Source organism: Cibotium barometz, chromosome 24 (assembly GCF_041138505.1).
Source record: "Cibotium barometz isolate CiBa-2024 chromosome 24, ASM4113850v1, whole genome shotgun sequence".
NCBI lineage: Eukaryota > Viridiplantae > Streptophyta > Polypodiopsida > Cyatheales > Cibotiaceae > Cibotium > Cibotium barometz.
In genome coordinates, this window is record NC_141069.1 from 20,488,026 (window position 1) to 20,510,034 (window position 22,009).

General features: G+C 46.5%; 2 protein-coding genes across 4 annotated transcripts in view; one reads left to right on the plus strand and one right to left on the minus strand.

Moving 5' to 3' along the window:
• Window positions 1-315: 315 nt before the first annotated feature.
• LOC147625003 (uncharacterized) overlaps window positions 316-22,009 on the minus strand; it is a 46,239-nt gene continuing 24,545 nt past the window's right edge. The window contains exons 7-8 of one of the 3 annotated variants that reach the window (XR_015268899.1): window positions 1,127-1,945; window positions 316-1,041 (exon numbers count right to left, since the gene is read on the minus strand). Coding sequence is in view for 2 of the 3 variants with exons in the window: in XM_086818224.1 (XP_086674350.1) it covers window positions 1,730-1,945 (216 nt within the window). In the remaining variant the exon portion in view is untranslated. Of the gene's footprint in view, window positions 1,946-7,071; window positions 7,726-22,009 lie in introns of those variants that run through there. The other 2 variants (XM_086818224.1, XM_086818225.1) reach the window with 2 other exon arrangements.
• LOC147625004 (TCP-1/cpn60 chaperonin family protein) lies at window positions 822-1,221 on the plus strand. Its single transcript, XM_086818227.1, has one exon. It carries the CDS (start codon window positions 822-824, stop codon window positions 1,038-1,040), a length of 219 nt encoding a protein of 72 aa, XP_086674353.1. The 3' UTR covers window positions 1,041-1,221.

The following is a 22,009-nucleotide window of genomic DNA, read 5'->3' on the forward strand; positions in this document are numbered from 1 at the left end:
ATCACTTACATAAACACCTGACTAAAACCAAAATAAAGCGTCAAACTAATCACTAAGACTAACATACGACCAACTAAAAAATATAATGCTCAGCTAAAACCAAAATAGGACATCAAGCCAAACCACTCATTGACATTAGCATACGACCAACTTAAAAATAATGCTATGCTCGACACCATAGTGTATAAACCAGCATCAATGCCGCACGTAAGTTGACGCCATTGCACTACTCACTAACACCAACCATGTCAGTCAAAATAATTAATTGGAATCCACATAATCAATTTGGATATGATGAGGTAAAATAGACACAAACACATACAAGTAGCTTAGTATTTAACATGGTGATCACCCACAATACCAATAACACCAGCATGGTTCCAAATGTATATATCAACAACACTAGACCATCTCAATATTAATGTGGTATCACCCATGATACCAACTACCAACATAGTACAATGGGTATGGCAAGCGTCCCTGATCAACCATAGAGTGGGCTTCCTTGATGTTAACTATAGCAATGCAAGCTTGGAGGGTTGAGTTGATGAACTATATGGCATCAAAGGAGACATGCATTATCATTCTATGCTTCACTTTTGCCAACTGGTTGTGGCTGGTGAATTACTAGTGCTTTTGCAATAGAATCCTTGGGTGAACCTACCCACACCTTGTGCACAATAAATTGTGTGAGAAGGCCCACTTACAGATTTTTTCAATCTTGAGGCTCCTGAATGCGGAGATTAATTCTTGAACCCTAGTAGTCTGTTTTCGCGCTTCTCTTTGAGTTCTTTCCTGTTTGAAGCAAGCAGTGGAGGGCGATGGCGCTGGCCTTCGACGAGTTCGGGCGGCCCTTCATCATCATCAGAGAGCAGGAACAGAAGTCGCGGGTGCGCGGCCTGGACGCCCAGAAGGCCAACATCAGTGCTGCCAAGTCTGTAGCGAGAATATTGCGCACCTCTCTAGGTCCCAAGGGCATGGACAAAATGCTGCAGAGCCCCGACGGCGATGTGACCATCAGTAGGTTCCTCAACATCTGACCTGCAAAGCACTCGCTTTTCTGATGAAGTTATCCCAAGTTTGTTTAAGCTACCTTAATCGGGATTTGTAGGTGTTTTGAAGTTACCTAATTTTGATTAAGATACCCGAAGTTGCTCTTTTAGCCTATGTTGCATGTGAAGTTTCTTGTATGTTTACCTGCCCAAGATGGGCGCGTTTTTTCCCCTAAGGGAAGTTATGCTCACGCACCCAATTACCTCAAGGTTTTCCACCCTAGTGAGCCGCTTGGTTGCGGTTGGTGTAATAAGCACCCTGCCCAGAAGAACCACCTGTCGGACACTCTTCGATGTCTCCATGGCACGAGTCGAGTCTTTGAGGAGCCTGGCTGCAGGCTGTTGTTAGATGACGAAGGCACAGAGTGCCTGGCAGAGTGTTGGTGGTGGCCGGTGTGGCTACCGTACCTGCCTGCATGGTATACACATTAGCATGTAAATCTCCTCTTGCGAGTGGGTGTTTCAAACCCACCACCTCCCAGTGAGGGCTGTGGGCTCTCACCACTAGGCTATGCCTTGGGGATCAGCAGACTATTTTATATAGTCTTGATCTCAGAAGAGAAAAAAGATGTCATAGCCTCTCTCCAGCGTGTTTACCAAGGAAAACCGCAATTTTCAAGGATGTACCTCTTTCTAATATGTAAAGATCAGAGCACATTTTACATAGAGTGGTTAGCTTACAAACAAAATTGCCAGATCAAAAGCAGTTCAAGACTCCCATACTTGTCTGTTGTGACGGCGCATAGGTGGTTTTTAACTTTTAAGGCCTGCCTTGGTTTGAACTTTGGACCCTTCGATGACGCAGAGGTGTCGGAAAAACCTCTCTTTCCCCTCCTTCCACTGCCTGCGTCCTCCTTCCTTCTCCATGACAATAGATGCTGCTTGACTGGTGGCTGGAAGTTGAGAAGCCTTAGATGGGAGGAGGCAACATGTTTGTTGTGATCTAGTGACTTTGTCTAGTATGCCAACTACACAACCTAGAGTTGTCAAATGTAGTAATCATGAACAGGCTCTTATTCTGTGTTCACAACACAGTTGTGGAGATGTTGCTCAATTGCGGCATTTGAGTATTATCTATACTGTTCTCATACATCATGTATATTTGATTATGTGCAGTTCCTCAAATTGTCATCTCTTTCTTTTGGTTCCTTATTTTTCTTTTCCTGCTTCGCCGCATGCATGTCATTTTTGTTTCCCCAAACTGGTAACAAGGCAGAGCACAGGTAGATACTTTGGTATCCAGGCAAAGGATGACAATGACTGGTTGCAGGGCCAAAGGTTTAGATTAAAAAATAGATTCAATGAGCTGTAAATAGTCTAATGTCAGTTATTGACATGCACAAACATACTGATATATGGGCATGATCCGGAACAGTTAGGCACTCCTTGAGGAACTGGTCATGAGTCAAGCCTAAAAGGACTAGAGAGCTACGTGGAAGACTTTCCCCAAATTGGTAACAAGGCAGAGACAATTATATACTATGTCTCCCACTTTAAACCCCAAGGCGGCATGTGTCCGGGCAAGAGATGCAACCTTGAATTGGTTCTCAAGGGCCAAAAGTGTGCAATCAGTCCGATATATGGGCTTGACTCGGAACATTTAGGCACTCCTTGAGAAGTTGATCATGAGTCAAGTCGCCTGTTACATGGAAGTCTTTGAGTAATGAGAGACACATGAAGCTTGCCCTCACTGGTGTAGACTAGTCATGTATGTTGTGTGGATACTATGCTATATGGATTGGTGGATGGGCTTGCAGCCCATTAATAGGGTAATTTGTAGCTTCAGGTTATCATAGAGATCCTTAGTGTCTCACATTTAGGCCATGGTACAGCAGGATCCTTCAATGTGCAGAACTGTTTGCTTATGCATGTGTGCATATTGTTGTATACTTTCCTTTGCAGTCTATGTCTTGGTTTATAATCTTCAATTGTTCTTCTTCACAATGGTCACTTTCACAGCCAACGATGGAGCCACTATTTTGGAGCAAATGGATGTGGAGAATCAAATAGGCAAGTTAATGGTGGAACTGTCGAGGAGTCAGGATTATGAGATAGGTGATGGAACAACAGGAGTAGTGGTAACAGCTGGTGCATTGCTTGAGCAGGCAGAGCTGCTCTTAGACCGAGGCATCCACCCTATTCGAATTGCAGAGGGCTACGAGATGGCTTCAAAGATGGCTGTTGATCATCTTTCCAATATTGCCCAAAAGTTTGAGTTCAGTTCATCAAACATTGAACCTCTAGTGCAGACATGCATGGCTACACTATCCTCAAAAATGTAAGGTTCTTCTCCTTGTTCTCTTGGCTATGTGTATGGCATTAGTTTCAGGTTCTTAAGGTATGCTCTAGTGTATGGCTCTTTCATGCATGTATGTATACAAGTGTTGGGGCAGGCTTTATCTTTATCCTGATGCCATTGCATGCAGGGGAATGCTGACCATCTGTCTCTCATGTTGCAGTGTAAATCGGTGCAAGCGCAGGCTTGCTGAAATTGCCGTTAAAGCGGTGCTAGCCGTGGCTGATCTTGAAAGAAAGGATGTAAATCTTGACCTTATCAAGGTTGAAGGCAAGGTTGGAGGCAAGCTCGAGGATACAGAACTTGTGGATGGGATTACTGTGGACAAGGACATGAGCCATCCTCAAATGCCAAAGAGAATTGAAAATGCAAAGATTGCCATCTTGACCGGTCCCTTTGAACCCCCTAAGCCTAAAACCAAACATAAGGTGGACATTGATACTGTTGAAAAGTTTGAGTCTTTAAGAGAACAAGAGAAGAAGTATTTTGACGACATGGTGCAGCTGTGTAAGGTGTGGGCTCCCCTATCACCTAGTTATTCATGTGTTTTGATTAGCGTTAAGGGTTTGTTGCCTTTTTTTTGCACATAGATTTGTTTTTCTATCCAAATAAGAGGTCTGAGTCATGCAGAAGAGGACAACAATTTGGACATGGGCACAAAAGGTCCAGCTGGAAGGTCAAGTGGATTTTTGGTCACATGCACTAGCGACACACCAAGTGCTTCAGACAATGATATGTCTTGCATTGCATCTGACAGACAGGATGTATCATGGTATTTTGATAGTGGTGCTTCGAGCCACATCACTTCATGCAAAGATGTATTTTAGCACTTGGTTTATGCTTCAAATGGCCACACTGTATAATGTGCAGATCGTACCACATATCCAGTAAAGGGAATTGGCAATGTCGTACTTATTGCAGCCAATGGTGCCAATATAGGTATGAAAAATGTATTGTATGTTCCAGGGATAAAGAAAAATCTGCTCTCTGTCTCAACCATAAACGACCAAGGTTTAAAGGTTGAATTTGAAGATGGGAAGTGTTTGGTAAAAGACCCATCAAAGGGTTATGAAATAGTCACTTCTGGAACACGATACAAAGGCTTGTATAAGCTGGACAGCTATGACAAGCATACTTATGATGCAAATACAGTGGCTGTCCACACTCCTGCTATGCATGAAGCAGAGCTATGGCATGCTCGTTTTGGGCATGTAAATTTTCAGAGTTTGATGCTTTTGCAGAAGCATCATATGGTTGATAATATGCCGCCTCTTGAGTCTCCAACAAGACATGTATGTGGGGTGTATTTTGGGAAAGATGCAACGAAAACCATTTCCCAAAGATGGAGCTGTTAGAGCTGAAAGTAAATTACAGCTCATACATAGTGATGTATGTGGTCCAATGCGGACACCATCCATAGGGGGGCATCTTTACTTCGTCACATTCATCGATGACTACTCCAGGTTTGCTTGGGTTTACCCTTTGAAAGCGAAAGCAGAGGTGTTTACATGCTTTCGACACTTTGTAGCAATGGCTTAAAATATGTGTGGATGTAAAGTCCAAACACTGGTTAATTGTCAGGTGTCGTAGTCTCCAGCCCAGTCAGAGTCACTACAAACATATAACAGGCCCCCCTCCCCCGCACGGCGCCGCGTGCAAGATAAAACAAGCCAAGATCGTGGGTGCCTTAAAGATAGCGGATGATATGCTTAATTCCTTGCCAATGCATGATACTTGGGCTTTGCATAAATTTGTTGGTTTGGGAAACAGCTAATTGAATATCTAGTCTCATTCTTGATGTACATGATTCTAGAGTATCTTAAAAGCACTCAAAGCATAAAAAAGACAAGACTACAATATATGAAGGTGTTCTTTTACATATGATTGTGGATTTCTCAAGTTAACTAAAGCACTTAACATACTTCCCTTCTTGATAAATCACTTACGATTGAAGATGTTGATGATCACAGGGAGGTGATGAGGTTAGCACACTTGTAGTTAAGAGTACAATAGTTGGAAGATGTGGCATCATTGCTTTGTTGTCCCTCCAGAAGAGATGGGGCATTACTATGATGAAAAGAAATTTGTAGAAAGACCGTGACTTATTTGTATGCATTGTTGATTTTTATAGCTTTTTTCTTTTATTTTCTTTTTTGGATATTTGTTATGTTTTTGGTGGCATTTCCATCCTCTTTCAAGGCGTTACCAAAATCCATATGAAACAATGAATATAATGAAGAAGGTTAGCTAAGTGGGGGGTCAATAAAGAAATAGGGGAGGGGAGTCCAAGAAATGAGGACACAACCATCATATTAGAGTGCTTGCGACTTCTCTTGTGGTTTTTGTACTATTGCTTTCATTAAATGCCAAGGGTTGAGATGATAAGCATTTGCACTTGTTGAAGATACCATTATTTGTATCTTCGACCTACTCCTAGTTGGATGCTTTCACCAACAAAGTATTAGTCTTCTCTTTTTTCTCAAGGGCTTCATGTTTCACATAGTTGTAGTGCTCTTGTGCCACCCTGCATTTGTTTGATGTTCTAGATGCATGGACAAATAATGATGTAGGATTCTTTGATGGGCATTGTGTTATGAATCACCCTAGCCCTTTTTGAAACACATTTGAAAGGCCACAGTGCTTCCTCACCCTACCCCAGTTGGGCATATCCTGCGATCAGTGCATTCCAAGAGACTATAATCCAAACGAGAAGCTTTTCAAGCACCCGTCTTCCTTTTATGGGTGCACCACACTTTGCATACATATCCACCAAAGCATTGCCAAACACAATATCATTTCCCACTAGCCCCTGTCTGACAAGCTGCCACAGGCTTTCAAGATGCAGGAAAAGGTGACTAAGTCAAGAGGGACCACACTCGTTTTGCATCCGTTTGAAACACTTAAGTGCTTCCTCACCCTGCCCTGATGGGCATATCCTATGATCAATGCATTCCAAGAGACTCCGAACGAGAAGCTCGTCAAGCACCCGTTGTGCTCTCTAGTGCACCACATTTAGCAGTACGTACCATTGTCAAGCACAATATCATTTTCTAACAGCCCAACTCGATGATCTCATTATGAATTTGTTGGCCCTTCTCGACTGCTATTATGCTGCCATACAAGCTTTCCACGACCCCTATATCACAATCTCGTCATGATTTTGTTGGCCCTTCTCAGCTACTCCTATGCTGCCACAGGCTTTCAAGATGCAGGTAAAGGTGACTGATTTAGGAGGGACGCCCTCGTTTTGCATCTACTTGAAACACTAGAGTGCTCCCTCACCCTGCCCCAGTCTGGCATATCCTGCTATCAGTGCATTCCAAGAGACTACATTCCGACCGAGAAGCTCGTCAAGCACCCGTCGTGCTTTCTCTAGTGCACCACACTTTGCATACATATCCATCAAAGCATTGCTAAGCACAATATCACTTCCCAGCAGACCAAGTCTGACAATCTTGTCATGAATTTGTTGGCCCTTCTTGGCTGCTCCTATGCTGCCATAGGCTTTCAAGATGCAGGTAAAGGTGACTGCTTTAGGAGGGAGGCCCTGGTTTTAAATCCGCTCGAAACACTTTAGTGCTTTCGGACCTGTCCCAGTTGGGCATTTCTTGCAAACATTGCATGCCAAGAGAATACAATTCCAAGAGACTACATTCGTTAGGCTTTGTCGAGTGCACCGCAATTTGCATACATATCCAATGTCCAAAGCCCAGCAACCCATGTGTGACAATCTCGTCACGAATTTGTTGGCCCTTCTCGGCTGCTCCTATGCTACGCGACAGGCTTTCAAGTTGCAGGTAAAGGTGACTGCATCAGGAGGGATGCCCAGGTTTTGCATCCAGTCGAAACACTTTAGTGCTTCCGCAACCTGCCCCAGTTGGGCGAATCCTCCGAACAGTGCATTCCAAGAGAACAGGAAGCTCGTCAAGCGCTGGTCGTAGTACTTTCTCGAGTGCACCACACTTTGCATACATATCCACCAAACTTCAAAGCATTGCCAAGAATTTTTTTTCGACGAACTATCCTGTCATGAATTTGTTGGCCCTTTTTGGCTGCTCCTATGCTACCATAGGCTTTGAAGGTGCAGGAGAAGGTGATTGAGTCAGGAGGGACGCCCTCGTCTTGCATCCGTTCGAAACAATTCACTGCTTCCTCACCCTGCCACTGTTGGGCATATCCTGCAATGCATTCCAAGAGACTACATCCTGAACGAAAAGCTCGTCCAGCACTTGTCGTGCTTTCACGAGTGCACCACACTTTGCATACATATCCACCAGGGGCATTGCCAAGCACAATATCATTTCCCACCAACCCGTGTTTGGCAATCCCATCAAGAATTTGCTCCTATGCTGCCAGAGGGACGGCCTTGTTTTGCATCTGCTGTTCGAAACACGTCAGTGCTTTCTCACCCACCCCCCCAGTTGGGCATATCCTGCTATCAATGTATTCCAAGACACTACATTCCGAAGCAGAAGCTTGTCGAGCACCCGTTGTGCTTTCTCCAGTGCACCACACTTTGCATACAGCATTGCCAAGCACAATATCAGCCAATCTCGTCATCAATTTGTGGGCCCTTCTCGACTGCTCTTATGCTACCACAGGCTTTCAAGATGCAGGAAAAGGAAAAGGTGGTTGAGTCAAGGAGGGCTTCCTCACCTTGCCCGCATTGGGCATATCCTATGAATAGGGCATTTCAAGAGACTACATTCCGAACGGGGCACCACACGTTGCATATATGTCCAGCAAAGCATTGCCAAGCACAATATTTTTCCTTCAACGACACCTGTCTGACAATCTCGTCATGGATTTGTGGGCCCTTCTCGGCCGCTCCTATGCTGCCACAGGCTTTCAAGATGAAGGAGAAGGTGATTGAGTCTGGAAGGGCGCCCCCGTTTTACATCCACTCAAAACAGTTCAATGCTTCCTCACCCTACAGAAGGTCGTTTTGCATATGTTCGAAGCAGTTCAGAGCTTCCTCACCCCGCCCGTGGTGGGCAGATGCGCCTCCTTCATCCTCTGCTCTGCCCCTGCTTCGAAAATTCAAATTGCTCCCCCTTTTTGCATCGCGCCCTTGCCAGCTGGGTTTACCTCTTCGTCCTAGTTTAGCATTGGGCCACGTGGAAGGCTGGATCTCCTTCACGACGCCCCAGCCGCCGTCGATCCCCTCTCCCCCTTCATTGAATGCCCGTGGGAGATAGTCCTGAGGGAGTCCAGCCCAGCTCGCTCTTTGCAGGTCTCTCTCTGTTTCTCACTGGACTTTCCGGAAAGTTTCCAGCCTCAGAGACTCATACGTAGACACGCCTCTTGATTCCACACACATAATAATCATAACACGTGGCTTAACCACGAGCCAAAATCTCACATAGCTGCCTGCCTAAAAAGTCATCCCAATGTCCATCTCAGTAATCCCACAACAAAATAATTCTAGAATATTTCATTCAATATTAGCCATTACTTAATGAATCTCATAACACCACCCCAATCAATTTCTCTCCAAGCAATAAAGAGTCAAGACTTGTTTTTCAAAACCTTTCATTCAAATAACATATCAAATCCACCATACCATATACCATATTGATGGCATCAAGTATCTTTTGATAACACCAAATTTTATCCTGATACGCAACGTTGTCCAACCATCACAAAGCCAACATACAAACTATTAACCACTTTGCGAACAAATCATGAGATATCCTAAATGAACGTGAATTGATTCGCTCACACCAAGTAGAAAAGTAATCAAAACCTTAATATTTCCAAAACAGTCAACAACATCTCTATGCCCGCGAAATGTCTTAACAATTGACAAGCATTTTTTCCAGATGAATTTTTCCGAATAGCCATGTATTGAAGTAAAAATGAGATTGGGTTTCTAGCATGATCTGTAAAGAAACCAACTTGTGAGAAAGCTGAACTGGGCCAACAGATACGAAGCATGAGTATTTTCCAAATAATGTTGTGATTAGTTCTATTTTGTCGACTTTCAGCTACACAATATGGTTCAGCAAAAAACAGAAGTTATGCAGATTGATAAAGCGACTCAGGGATTTCACGATGGGCTCAACATATATTTGACATTCTCTCATGGCTTAAAGACACCCGTCCTAACCAGAACACCCCTCCAAAGATGCTGGATATCACATATATAACTACCAGAACGTAGGGAAGCTATCGTGGGATAGGTTGCTGCATGGGGGTGCTGAATACCTTCAACCACAGCAGAAACCGCGACTTTGGCATGTGGGATTTGAGCCGGGACTTGAGGAGCAAGTACAGGACGTGGGATAAGTGGCAAGCCGCCCACAAACGCATTAATATGCAAGCCTGCATAATGTTGAACGATGCTGTTGGCCTCCTGGATGAGGAGCCACACCACCCCCGGGCTTGGCATCAGCGCTGTGCCAATGACTGCAGCAGAGGGCAGGAATACTGCTTGCACGAGAGGATCCACTTCGCCACACTCGGCCGCCCAAGCTTCGTATAACCCCCACGCGCGGGAGGTCGTGCTCTCGATGAACACAGCACGTAGGTCCTCCCCTTCCACATCCGTTATTTCTGCACCAGCAAGGACCATCTGCCGGAGCAGACATGGTGGCAGATCTGTGCCGACAGTAGACATTCTCTTCAATCTGTGACGCACAGAAAGATCCAAGAAAAGGGTTCTCCTGTGCAGTGCTCACCTGACGTAATCTAAAATAAGAGACTTGGGTGGTCACATAACATAGTAGGCTCAGGATGCCCACGCATCGAGAAATAGGAGGTCTTTACACACGCCACGACAACCCACCGGTTAACGTTTGCACTTTGTAACTTTTTTATTTTTCAAAAAATAACGCCTTCGTCGTTTTGCAGGTGTCCGCGCATTCGCAGCTTGGACGGGGAGTGGCTCCCGGACGCACTCGTCCGCCATTAATGCGCTAGGACTTTTTAATGTAACGAGCTCTCTGTGTGTAACAAGCCTCATTAATGCACTAGGATTTTTTAATTTGGGGGACTTGGCTATTTATGGATAGATACATGTATGGTGGGGATTGTATAATTCAAAACTACAACATGTAAACATACAAAGAGGGGTTATCATTTTCATTTGTCAAGAGTTTTATGGCAAAAGGAGCACTACCATCTTTCATCACTAATCTTTGAACATCATTTTACATCGAGAATAAAGCCGCCCGTTTTGCATGCTTTGGGTGATTTACAACACCTCTAGGTATTTGTATAGCGGCCCGTTTTGCACGCTTTGACTATTCCATATCATTAAATGTTTAACATGGGCGTTTCATACCACCCTTAGGCTTTTCAAGAGCGCAAAAGCTCGCCACGAGTGGCATGCGCTTCATTCCGGCACGACGGCATCGGCGGGCTGCTCTTGTCTCGCCGTGCCAGCCCACATTGACCAGTGCCCCACGACGAGCGGCGAACTAGCTCGCACTAGTCCGCATCCGCGCACCCGCGACCTCCATTCGCTTCCCTCCCAGCAATTTCAAGCACTTTTTAACTCTCTTTTCAAAGTCCTTTTCATCTTTCCCTCGCGATACTTCGCTATCGGTCTCTTGCTCGTATTTAGCCTTGGATGGAATCTACCACCCACTTAGGGCTGCATTCCCAAACAACCCAGTTCATCGCGACGGTGCCTCGTGGAGCGACGGGGTCCGAGCTTGACGGGGCTCTCACCCTCTCTAACGCTCCTTTCCAGGGGACTTGGGCCTGGTCCGTCGCGTAGAGGACGTCTCTCTAGACTACAATTCGCACGGCGAGGCCGCATAATTTTCATACTAGGCTCTTTCCGGTTCGCTCGCTCTACTAGGGAAATCCTTGTTAGTTTCTTTTCCTCCGCTTAGTGATATGCTTAAACTCAGCGGAGAGCCTTGCCTGATCTGCGGTCTGTGCCTTATACAGTAGGCTCGCCGCTCGGCGGTGCGAGTATGTCAAGAACGGGCTTTGCGAGAGGGGAGTGCCCCTCCCCGATCGGCATTGAACGCACAGACCGCAGATCAGGCAAGGCTCTCCGCTGAGTTTAAGCATATCACTAAGCGGAGGAAAAGAAACTAACAAGGATTTCCCTAGTAGAGCGAGCGAACCGGAAAGAGCCCAGTATGAAAATTATGCGGCCTCGCCGTGCGAATTGTAGTCTAGAGAGACGTCCTCTACGCGACGGACCAGGCCCAAGTCCCCTGGAAAGGAGCGTTAGAGAGGGTGAGAGCCCCGTCAAGCTCGGACCCTGTCGCTCCACGAGGCACCGTCGCAACGAACTGGGTTGTTTGGGAATGCAGCCCTAAGTGGGTGGTAGATTCCATCCAAGGCTAAATACGAACAAGAGACCGATAGCGAACAAGTATCGCGAGGGAAAGATGAAAAGGACTTTGAAAAGAGAGTTAAAAAGTGCTTGAAATTGCTGGGAGGGAAGCGAATGGAGGTCGCGGGTGCGCGGATGTGGACTAGTGCGAGCTAGTTCGCCGCTCGTCGTGGGGCGCTGGTCAATGTGGGCTGGCACGGCGGGACAAGAGCAGCCCGCCGATGCCGTCGTGCCGACCAAGCAATGAAGCGCACGCCACTCGTGGCGAGCTTTTGCGCTCTTGAAAAGCCTAAGGGTGGTATGAAACGCCCATGTTAAACATTTAATGATATGGAATAGTCAAAGCGTGCAAAACGGGCCGCTATACAAATACCTAGAGGTGTTGTAAATCACCCAAAGCATGCAAAACGAGCGGCTTTATTCTCGATGTAAAATGATGTTCAAAGATTGGTGATGAAAGATGGTAGTGCTCCTTTTGCCATAAAACTCTTGACAAATGAAAATGATAATCCCTCTTTGTATGTTTACATGTTGTAGTTTTGAATTATACAATCCCCACCATACATGTATCTATCCATAAATAGCCAAGTCCCCCAAATTAAAAAATCCTAGTGCATTAATGAGGCTTGTTACACACAGAGAGCTCGTTACATTAAAAAGTCCTAGCGCATTAATGGCGGACGAGTACGTCCGGGAGCCACTCCCCGTCCAAGCTGCGAATGCGCGGACACCTGCAAAACGACGAAGGCGTTATTTTTCTAAAAATCAAAAAGTTGCAAAGTGCAAACGTTAACCGGTGGGTTGTCGTGGCGTGTGTAAAGACCTCCTATTTCTCGATGCGTGGGCACCCTGAGCCTACTATGTTATGTGACCGCCCAAGTCTCTTATTTTAGATTACGTCAGATGAGCACGCAGATGAGGACTGCACAGGAGAACCCTTTTCTTGGATCTTTCTGTGCGTCACAGATTGAAGAGAATGTCTACTGTCGGCACAGATCTGCCACCATGTCTGCTCCGGCAGATGGTCCTTGCTGGTGCAGAAATAACGGATGTGGAAGGGGAGGACCTACGTGCTGTGTTCATCGAGAGCACGACCTCCCGCACTTGGGGGTTCTACGAAGCTTGGGCGGCCGAGTGTGGCGAAGTGGATCCTCTCGTGCAAGCAGTATTCCTGCCCTCTGCTGCAGTCATTGGCACAGCGCTGATGCCAAGCCCGGGGGTGGTGTGGCCCCTCATCCAGGAGGCCAACAGCATCGTTCAACATTATGCAGGCTTGCATATTAATGCGTTTGTGGGCAGCTTGCCACTTATCCCACGTCCTGTACTTGCTCCTCAAGTCCCGGCTCAAATCCCACACGCCAAAGTCGCGGTTTCTGCTGTGGTTGAAGGTATTCAGCACCCCCCTGCAGCAGCCTATCCCACGATAGCTTCCCTACGTTCTGGTAGTTATATATGTGATATCCAGCATCTTTGGAGGGGTGTTCTGGTTAGAACGGGTGTCTTCAAGCCATGAGAGAATGTCAAATGTATGTTGAGCCCATCGTGAAATCCCTGAGTCGCTTTATCAATCTGCATAACTTCTGTTTTTTGCTGAACCATATTGTGTAGCTGAAAGTCGACAAAATAGAACTAATCACAACATTATTTGGAAAATACTCATGCTTCATATCTGTTGGCCCAGTTCAGCTTTCTCACAAGTTGGTTCCTTTACAGATCATGCTAGAAACCCAATCTCATTTTTACTTCAATACATGGCTATTGTTTCGAAAAAATTCATCTGGAAAAAATGCTTGTCAATTGTTAAGACATTTCGCGGGCATACAGATGTTGTTGACTGTTTTGGAAATATTAAGGTTTTGATTACTTTTCTACTTAGTGTGAGCGAATCAATTCACGTTCATTTAGGATATCTCATGATTTGTTCGCAAAGTGGTTAATAGTTTGTATCTTGGCTTTGTGATGTTTGGACAACGTTGCGTATCAGGATAAAATTTGGTGTTATCAAAAGATACTTGATGCCATCAATATGGTATATGGTATGGTGGATTTGATATGTTATTTGAATGAAAGGTTTTGAAAAACAAGTCTTGACTCTTTATTGCTTGGAGAGAAATTGGTTGGGGTGGTGATATGAGATTCATTAAGTAATGGCTAATATTGAATGAAATATTCTAGAATTATTCTGTTGTGGGATTGCTGAGATGGGCATTGGGATGACTTTTTAGGCAGGCAGCTATGTGAGATTTTGGCTCGTGGTTAAGCCACGTGTTATGATTATTATGTGTGTGGAATCAAGAGGCGTGTCTACGTATGAGTCTATGAGGCTGGAAACTTTCCGGAAAGTCCAGTGAGAAACAGAGAGAGACCTGCAAAGAGCGAGCTGGGCTGGACTCCCTCAGGACTATCTCCCACGGGCATTCAATGAAGGGGGAGAGGGGATCGACGGCGGCTGGGGCGTCGTGAAGGAGATCCAACCTTCCACGTGGCCCAATGCTAAACTAGGACGAAGAGGTAAACCCAGCTGGCAAGGGCGCGATGCAAAAAGGGGGAGCAATTTGAATTTTCGAAGCAGGGGCAGAGCAGAGGATGAAGGAGGCGCATCTGCCCACCACGGGTGGGGTGAGGAAGCTCTGAACTGCTTCGAACAGATGCAAAACGACCTTCTGCAGGGTGAGGAAGCATTGAACTGTTTTGAATGGATGTAAAACAGGGGCGCCCCTCCAGACTCAATCACCTTCTCCTTCATCTTGAAAGCCTGTGGCAGCATAGGAGCGGCCGAGAAGGGCCCACAAATCCATGACGAGATTGTCAGACAGGTGTCGTTGAAGGAAAAATATTGTGCTTGGCAATGCTTTGCTGGACATATATGCAACGTGTGGTGCCCCGTTCGGAATGTAGTCTCTTGAAATGCCCTATTCATAGGATATGCCCAACGCGGGCAAGGTGAGGAAGCCCTCCTTGACTCAACCACCTTTTCCTTTTCCTGCATCTTGAAAGCCTGTGGTAGCATAAGAGCAGCCGAGAAGGGCCCACAAATTGATGACGAGATTGGCTGATATTGTGCTTGGCAATGCTGTATGCAAAGTGTGGTGCACTGGAGAAAGCACAACGGGTGCTCGACAAGCTTCTCCTTCGGAATGTAGTCTCTTGGAATACATTGATAGCAGGATATGCCCAATTGGGGAGGACATGCACCTTCATAATAACCCTTGAGACATGACACAACCTTTGAATAGTAACTCTTCACTAATAATCAAGATTAGGCAGTAATTAGAAGAAATTAAGAGAGATTAGTCACAAAAGTGACATTTCCTCTCTTTTAAAATAAGATCCAAGTGAGAAAAATGATTGTTGATGTATCTTCTTGCACTAAATGTGAAGTCCCATGTAGTAGAATTATTTCTTCAGTCTCTGATCAAAATCCACTATTCCTTTGTTGAACTTTGTATTGTATAGAAAAAACTGATTATATCCATCTTTTGAAGTTACCTCTAGCATGGCAGATTGTTCGTGAACCATGGAAGTAATAGTTGTAGCTTGTGCATGTAGAGGTTGCACCATGGCACGCTTGCCTTTGAAAGGATCTTGAGATCTTTCTTTTGAAGTAGAAGTTTCTACGACAATTGCGACAGATTGTGGCTAGCGACTCACCACTCAACCGTAGGTTTGGTGCATCCAACCACCCTCGAGCCTCAAGTCTCATTGCCGTGAGCCTGCTTGGTACCAATGGCCCCAACGTCGTCACCCATCCACTAGGCCGAACCACCCACCTTGCAACTTTATGGCCATGAGGTTTTGCACGCCCCTGGTAGCCCTTCTATCTACCACGTGGATACCTCAATAACTCGTAAGTGCCCCCAAGGTCACTTACATAGCAATAACTTGACTATTATTGACCCTTGCTTTATTTATAAGCTTTCCTACTTTACTTATAAGCTTTTAGCCACTTTTAGCCCTAGGCTATTAATTATAAGCTCTTTGCCAATCTAGACCTCATCTTGCTAATGCCCTTAGCCCACATTTGTACCCTCCTAATCCCCATGCTCCAACTAAGCCTTAACCCTAATCTTGGGTTAACATACGTCCCTAGTCCATAGTCACAGGGGACGGACCCTTGGAACGGGGGACAGCGTCCCAGGAACACTTTGTGACAGGGACGGACGGACATCCCCAGCTGGTCGTCCCTCACAAGGGACGACGTTCCGGGGACGGATCCAAGAGGGGACGGTTGTGAGGGACGACTGCATGGGAACACCCCACGTTAATGTTTGGGCAATGGTCACATTTTGACCCTTTTTTCCTGGTCGTGGGGGGGGGGGGGGGGGGGGGGGCTTTTCGTGGGCCTTTAGCCTTGGCCCATAGGCCTTGAGCCTTTGAGGCTTTGGGCCTTGGCCTCTCTCTTGCCTCCCTCCCTATAAGAAGACACACACACACACACTCCCTCTCACCAAGCTTAAGCTTCACACACACACTCTCTCTCCCTCAAGCGGCAAGCCTCAAGGGCCAAGGTCTCAAGTTTCAAGCTCTCACACAAGCAAGCTCTAGCCTCTCAAGACTCACACACTCTCCCTCACGCACACACTCTCTCCAGCTTTTCACACACACACACACACACACACCCTCACACTCAAGTTCTCCCTCAACTTTCAAGGCTCAAGCCTCACTCACTCACTCTCTCTCTCTCTCTCTCTCTCTCTCTCTCTCTCTCAAGCTATAAAGTGAGAAGGAGGCAATGGGCATCCATCATCCATGGCATCCTCCTCACGTGGCGGCGGGCCGCGGCACTTCAAGTTCCAACTTCCCGTAGAAGGATGACGGGATGGACATGGTGGGATGAGATCAATCACATCCCATCCCCTCATGGAGGCGGTGCACAGCCATGGGCATGCAAGCTTTGCCTGTATCGGTGAGTGGGTGGTGCCGACAAAGTAATTTTTAAGTGCTGTTCCTATCCCCGTCCACGTTCCCCTACATACGGCCGTCCCCTGTCCCGTTCTTGTCCCCGTCCCCCATCCCTTGTGACTATGCCCTAGTCCCAAGTTAACCTAACCCTAGCCCGGTCGAGACACATAACACACTTCCCTCCTCAAGTTCAATTCACGTCCTTGTGAATGCATAACAAGACAAGCCTATGTAAGCAAGTCCCTAGATCCAAACATCCGTCCATAGCATCTACTCAAGTCTACTGACTCTTACCTAGTCAGTATAAGACTCCTCTTGTAGACCCAACAACAAAGATCTAATTGCTTACAGTCAATCCAACTCTCATCCAAGAGCTGAATCCCAACAAGACATCTAATCTTAAAGTGCAACAAGCTCTACCATAACAAACCTAGCAGAAGCACCACAACACAACTCAATTGTCATACCAAATGGCATCCTGCATTAGTTGTCAAAAAAAAGTCCTAGTGCCATGTACTTCCAGTACAATATTCCAACCACAAGATCTCCCATCTCCACCAATCCTCATCTAAGACTGAACTGAGATGTGTTTTTCACACATAACCAATAGATACTGGTATCAGAGCATTAGGTTCACTCTGAAACAGCTAGGCTCAAGGCGAGACCAATGTTAATATTGGTATCACAAGCTTTAGCTTTAAGAAGGCGAAAAATATATATTTTGAATGGTGTTTATTGAGCTCTGAGGGATACCGATAATAGCCGCCCACGCACTTAGTTGATGGTTAGTACACTCTCTAGAAGGATTATTGAGCTGCTTATTATAAGAAATACAAAAGAGACACCCACTATGGACGAGGAGTCACAAGAAATCCAAGTAACCTCACCAAAATCATCACAGCCAAATGCAACTAACATTCCTACCATCTAAGCGATGAGAGCCATGTTGTTGTTAGCAGTCATCTCCTGTCTGCATATTTACACCAGGGCCTCTGTTGTGCGTGTGCCCGACCGATTTAGGTGTTTTCTCATTTTTCCCCACTTTCCATATTTTTCCCATTTCATTCTGGGTGTGGGAGGGCTGTCGGCTACCTCTGTGTGGATTCTCTCCCGACTGCTGTCCAGCACTTGGCCGACTGCCCTTGTACTGGCCGACTGCACCCTATGCTGGTCGTGGGCATTTATTGCTCCGGTCGGCTGTTTATTGCTGGCCGACCAGCAGCATGGGGCCATATATAATGGCCCCTTGCCCCCCCCACTCTATATATTGTATTGCAGGATTTTCATGTGTATATAGCAGAGTTATACGCTTCTCTCTCTCTCTCAGTTCTGCGTTTTTCTGCTGTGCACTTGCTCTTGGTGTTTTCAGATCTTGTCTTCATTTCCGCTGCATATTCTGACATGGTATCAAAGCGCTAGGCTCTTGGAAGATCGTGGGAACTGTGTGAGCAAGAGGGGGGCTGTTTGTAGTGCTGATTGGAGGACTGTTTTGGGCCGTACATGAAGAGGAGACGCAAGCGAAAGGCGGGCCGTGTTGCTGGACAGCCACTTTCAGGTTTAGTTCTTCATTTTTTCCCACCCACCCTCCCTTTTCAGTTACACCCCCGCAATGGCAAATTTACTTGAGATGGCAGAGAAGCCAATGAAGATCCCGACACTCCCCACGTTCCCGGTGGACTGTCAGTTGGACGGAAACAACTACGGCATATATAAGGTAATGATGGAACCTGTTTTGGAGTCTTACGACTTGGCTGATTTCATTGTTGTTGGGGTTCCACGGCCGGAGTTAAGAGGAAGGGGAGTTACCCTCTATTCAGAAGGAACGGGAGGCACAGGCACAGTTATGGGATCGTGTCAATGCCAAACTCTGTTCTTTCATATTCCTCAATTGCACACCACAGGTAATCAATCATATAAAGCATATGACGCTGGCCAAAGGTATTTGGCAGCATTTGGCTTCTCTCTACAACAGGGTATCACCCATGAAGAGAATCTCCTTGGAAGTTCAGATGCGGGTGATGAATGCTGCAAAGTCCTCCACGATGCGGAAGCACATCAACAAGCTGCAAGCTCTTCAGCAGAAAGTTCTCCAAGCAGGGAAAGAGATATCGTCAAAGAATATGGCCATAACGTTGCTATCACATTTGCCCTCTCAATACTCAGCCTTTTACTCTTCATTGATTACCAGTGGCAGGCTCAGCACCATCACATGGGAGGAGCTTGTGCCCATGGTCTTGGACCACGAAGAGCGATTCACGAATCCTCCACAGGGCGGAGGTTCTGAGGCCTTAACTGGCCAACGGTCGAAAGGCCATAATAATAACAACAAGGGCAAAGGGAAGGCTTCATCGGAGAAGTCTTCTGAGAAGAAGCCCGACTCAGACGGAGAGAAACTGAAGGCTGAGAGGACCTGTAATGATTGTGGTGAGAAAGGCCACTATTGGAGGAAGTGTCCCAAGCGGACTGGGAAGAGTGCTGATTCGTTAGCTTCAGCTGCAAAGACTCCAACCTTTGTGCACTTAGAGATGATGGACACAGATGCTTCATCTTCTTTGAGCGAGGAGGCAGTTGGCTTCACCGCAAAGGATACTCAGGAATGGATTCTTGATAGTGGTGCTTCCAGGCACATGACTCCCTCCCGTGACTTCTTTTAGGATCTTAAACGACAGTCAGGTCGCATTTTCATTGGCGATAATTCCACCATACCGATACACAGTGAAGGCCAGATGGAGATCATTCCCGATGGCAAAGGGGATAAGCATTCCTCTTGTGTTCTTTACGTCCCCACACTTGGTTTTCATCTATTGTCAATGCATGAGGTGTGCAAGACTAACTTCCAGGTGGAGTTTGAGGAACATTCTGTTGCTCTACGGGACCGCGAGACTAGCCAGGTTGTTTGGGAAGGCGGCGTGGATAATGGTATAAACAAACTCTCCGCACTCTCCTCTTTGACAGGTTCTCAGGTTGGTGACTTGTGGCACTTTCGGTTTGGCCACTTGAATGTGGATGCGTTGAGGCGAGCTTTCCGGGACCAGATGGTGGTTGGCTTGCCAGATGTTGGCAGCAGGCAAGGACGCTGCAGTTCTTGCATTCGTGGTAAGCTGCACAGGAAATCTTTTCTGAAGCAGGCTTCCAGGCGGGCTTCGAAACCTTTGGAGTTGGTACACACTGACTTGTGTGGACCTATGTAGACACCATCCTCGGGAGGTTCTTTGTACTTCATGCTGCTAGTTGATGATTGTTCCAGATTCACATGGGTTTATTTCCTTTCATAGAAGGACCAAGCTTTTGCTCGGTTCAAGGAGTGGCATGTAATGGTGGAGAAAGAGTCTAGCTTGCAGGTGAAGACTCTTCGGGCTGACAAAGGAGGTGAATTTTCTTCCAATGCTTTCGTGAGATTTTGTGCGGAACATGGCATCAAGAGGGAGCTGGCCAATACAGGTTCGCCGTCAAAGAATGGAGTAGTTGAACGTAAGAACAGGACTGTGGTGGAGATGGCAAGGACAATGCTGGAGCATTGTGATCTTCCTCGTCCACTTAGGGGAGAGGCTATGGCTACGGCTGTCCATATCCTAAACCGGTCTCCGACGACTTCAGTACCGAACATGACTCCCTTTGAGGCATATTTTGGCAGGAAACTTGATGTCTCCCATTTCCGTGTGTTTGGGAGCGATGCATATGTTCACATTCCGAAGAAGCAGAGGGGGAAGCTCGACTCAAAGTCCCAAAAGCTTGTCTTTGTGGGATATATAACTCTCTTTCCAAAGGATACAAGTTATATGATCCAGAGAGGAACGAGGTTGTTGTCAACAGGGATGTGGTTTTTGATGAGCATGTTCTAATTTCCACTGTTGATGAGCCGCCACTTCTTGCAGACCCAGAGGATTCTAATGACGATTCCCAATCGATTGTTCCAGCTGGACAACCTCAATCAGTTCAGGAGGTTGAGCCCACAGCTGGAGATGGGCCTCCGCAGCAACAAAAGGCTCCGCGTTCTGTTTTGGTTGGTGGACACCCTTCGGGAGTCAGGTGTTACGGAGCTTCCCTCCGAATGGACCACAGAGGACAGATCTCAAAGATCACACAAAATCCATGATAAAAGTCATTCAACAGAGCTTTTACAGGTAAACTATGCTTTGATGTCTCGTATCATGTGGGACAAAGACCCCACTTCCGTCAAGGAGGCCCTTGCACAGGATACTTGGAGGAAAGCCATGCAGGTGGAACTGGATGCCATTGAGAAGAATAACACTTGGGAGTTGGTACCGAGGCCGTCGAAACGGTCTGTCATTGGTGTCAAGTGGGTCTTTAAGACCAAGTACACGTCAAATGGATCGGTGGACAAACACAAAGCCAAACTTGTGGCTAAGGGTTATCCTCAGCGGCCTGGCATCGACTATGAGGATACCTTTGCACTGACAGCGAGGATGACCACGATTCGAACAGTTCTAACGGTGGCCCGTATATCAAATGAATGTTAAATCTGCGTTCCTTAATGGTGACCTGCAGGAGGAGGTGTATGTTGAGCAGCCTCCAGGCTTTGAGGTTCCAGGATCACAGGGGATGCTTTACAGGTTACAGAAGGCCTTGTATGGTCTTAAATAGGCTCCCAGGGCTTGGAATCAAAAAATTGATTCCTTCTTTCTACGGGCTGGATTTCAGAGATTGGTTGCAAATCCCAACCTATATCTCTTTCAGGAACGCGGCATGGTCACACTGATCATCCTTTAAGTGGATGACCTCATTCTCACCGGCGGTCATATGGAGCACATTGCAGTGACGAAGGCTGCCTTGTCAAAGAAGTTTGAGATGACCGATTTAGGCTTTACTCCATTTCTTCTTGGGATTGGAGATCTGGCAGACCCAGAGGGGGTTCTTTGTCTCTCAGCAGCGGTATGTTCATGAGTTGCTTGAGGCCTTTGGGATGGAGAACTGCAAGCCTATCAGTCGCCGATGGACCCGAGCACGAAGCTTACAGTGAATGATCCTTGTGAGCCAGTTGATGCCTCTCTATACCAGAAGCTGGTTGGTTCATTGATTTGGTTGCTGAACACCAGATTGGACTTGAGCTTTTCTATGGGGCTGTTGAGCTCATTCATGCAGACGTCGTTAGAGTCTCATTGGGACGCAAGATTGCGGATCTTGCGGTATTTGCACGGTACAAAGGATCTTGGACTCTTTTACACAAGAGGGGGATTGAAGGATGGAGTCAGACTCCAAGGTTGGAGTGACTTAGATTAGGGAGGAGATCCAGACACGAGGAGATCCACATCACGCTACAGTTTTTCCCTCGGCTCAGGAGTGGTTTCATGGAGCAGTAAGAGGCAGCCAACTATTGCCTTGTCATCGACAAAGGCGGAGTACCGAGCTGCTTGTGGTGCTGCTTGCGAGGTTGTGTGGCTGCGGAGGTTACTTGGCAAGATTGGGTTTCCCCAAAGGGAGCCCACAGTCATCCAGTGCGAT

Coding starts and splice junctions, on each gene's coding strand:
- LOC147625004 (XM_086818227.1), top strand. CDS start 822: ATGGCGCTGGCCTTCGACGAGTTCGGGCGGCCCTTCATCATCATCAGA.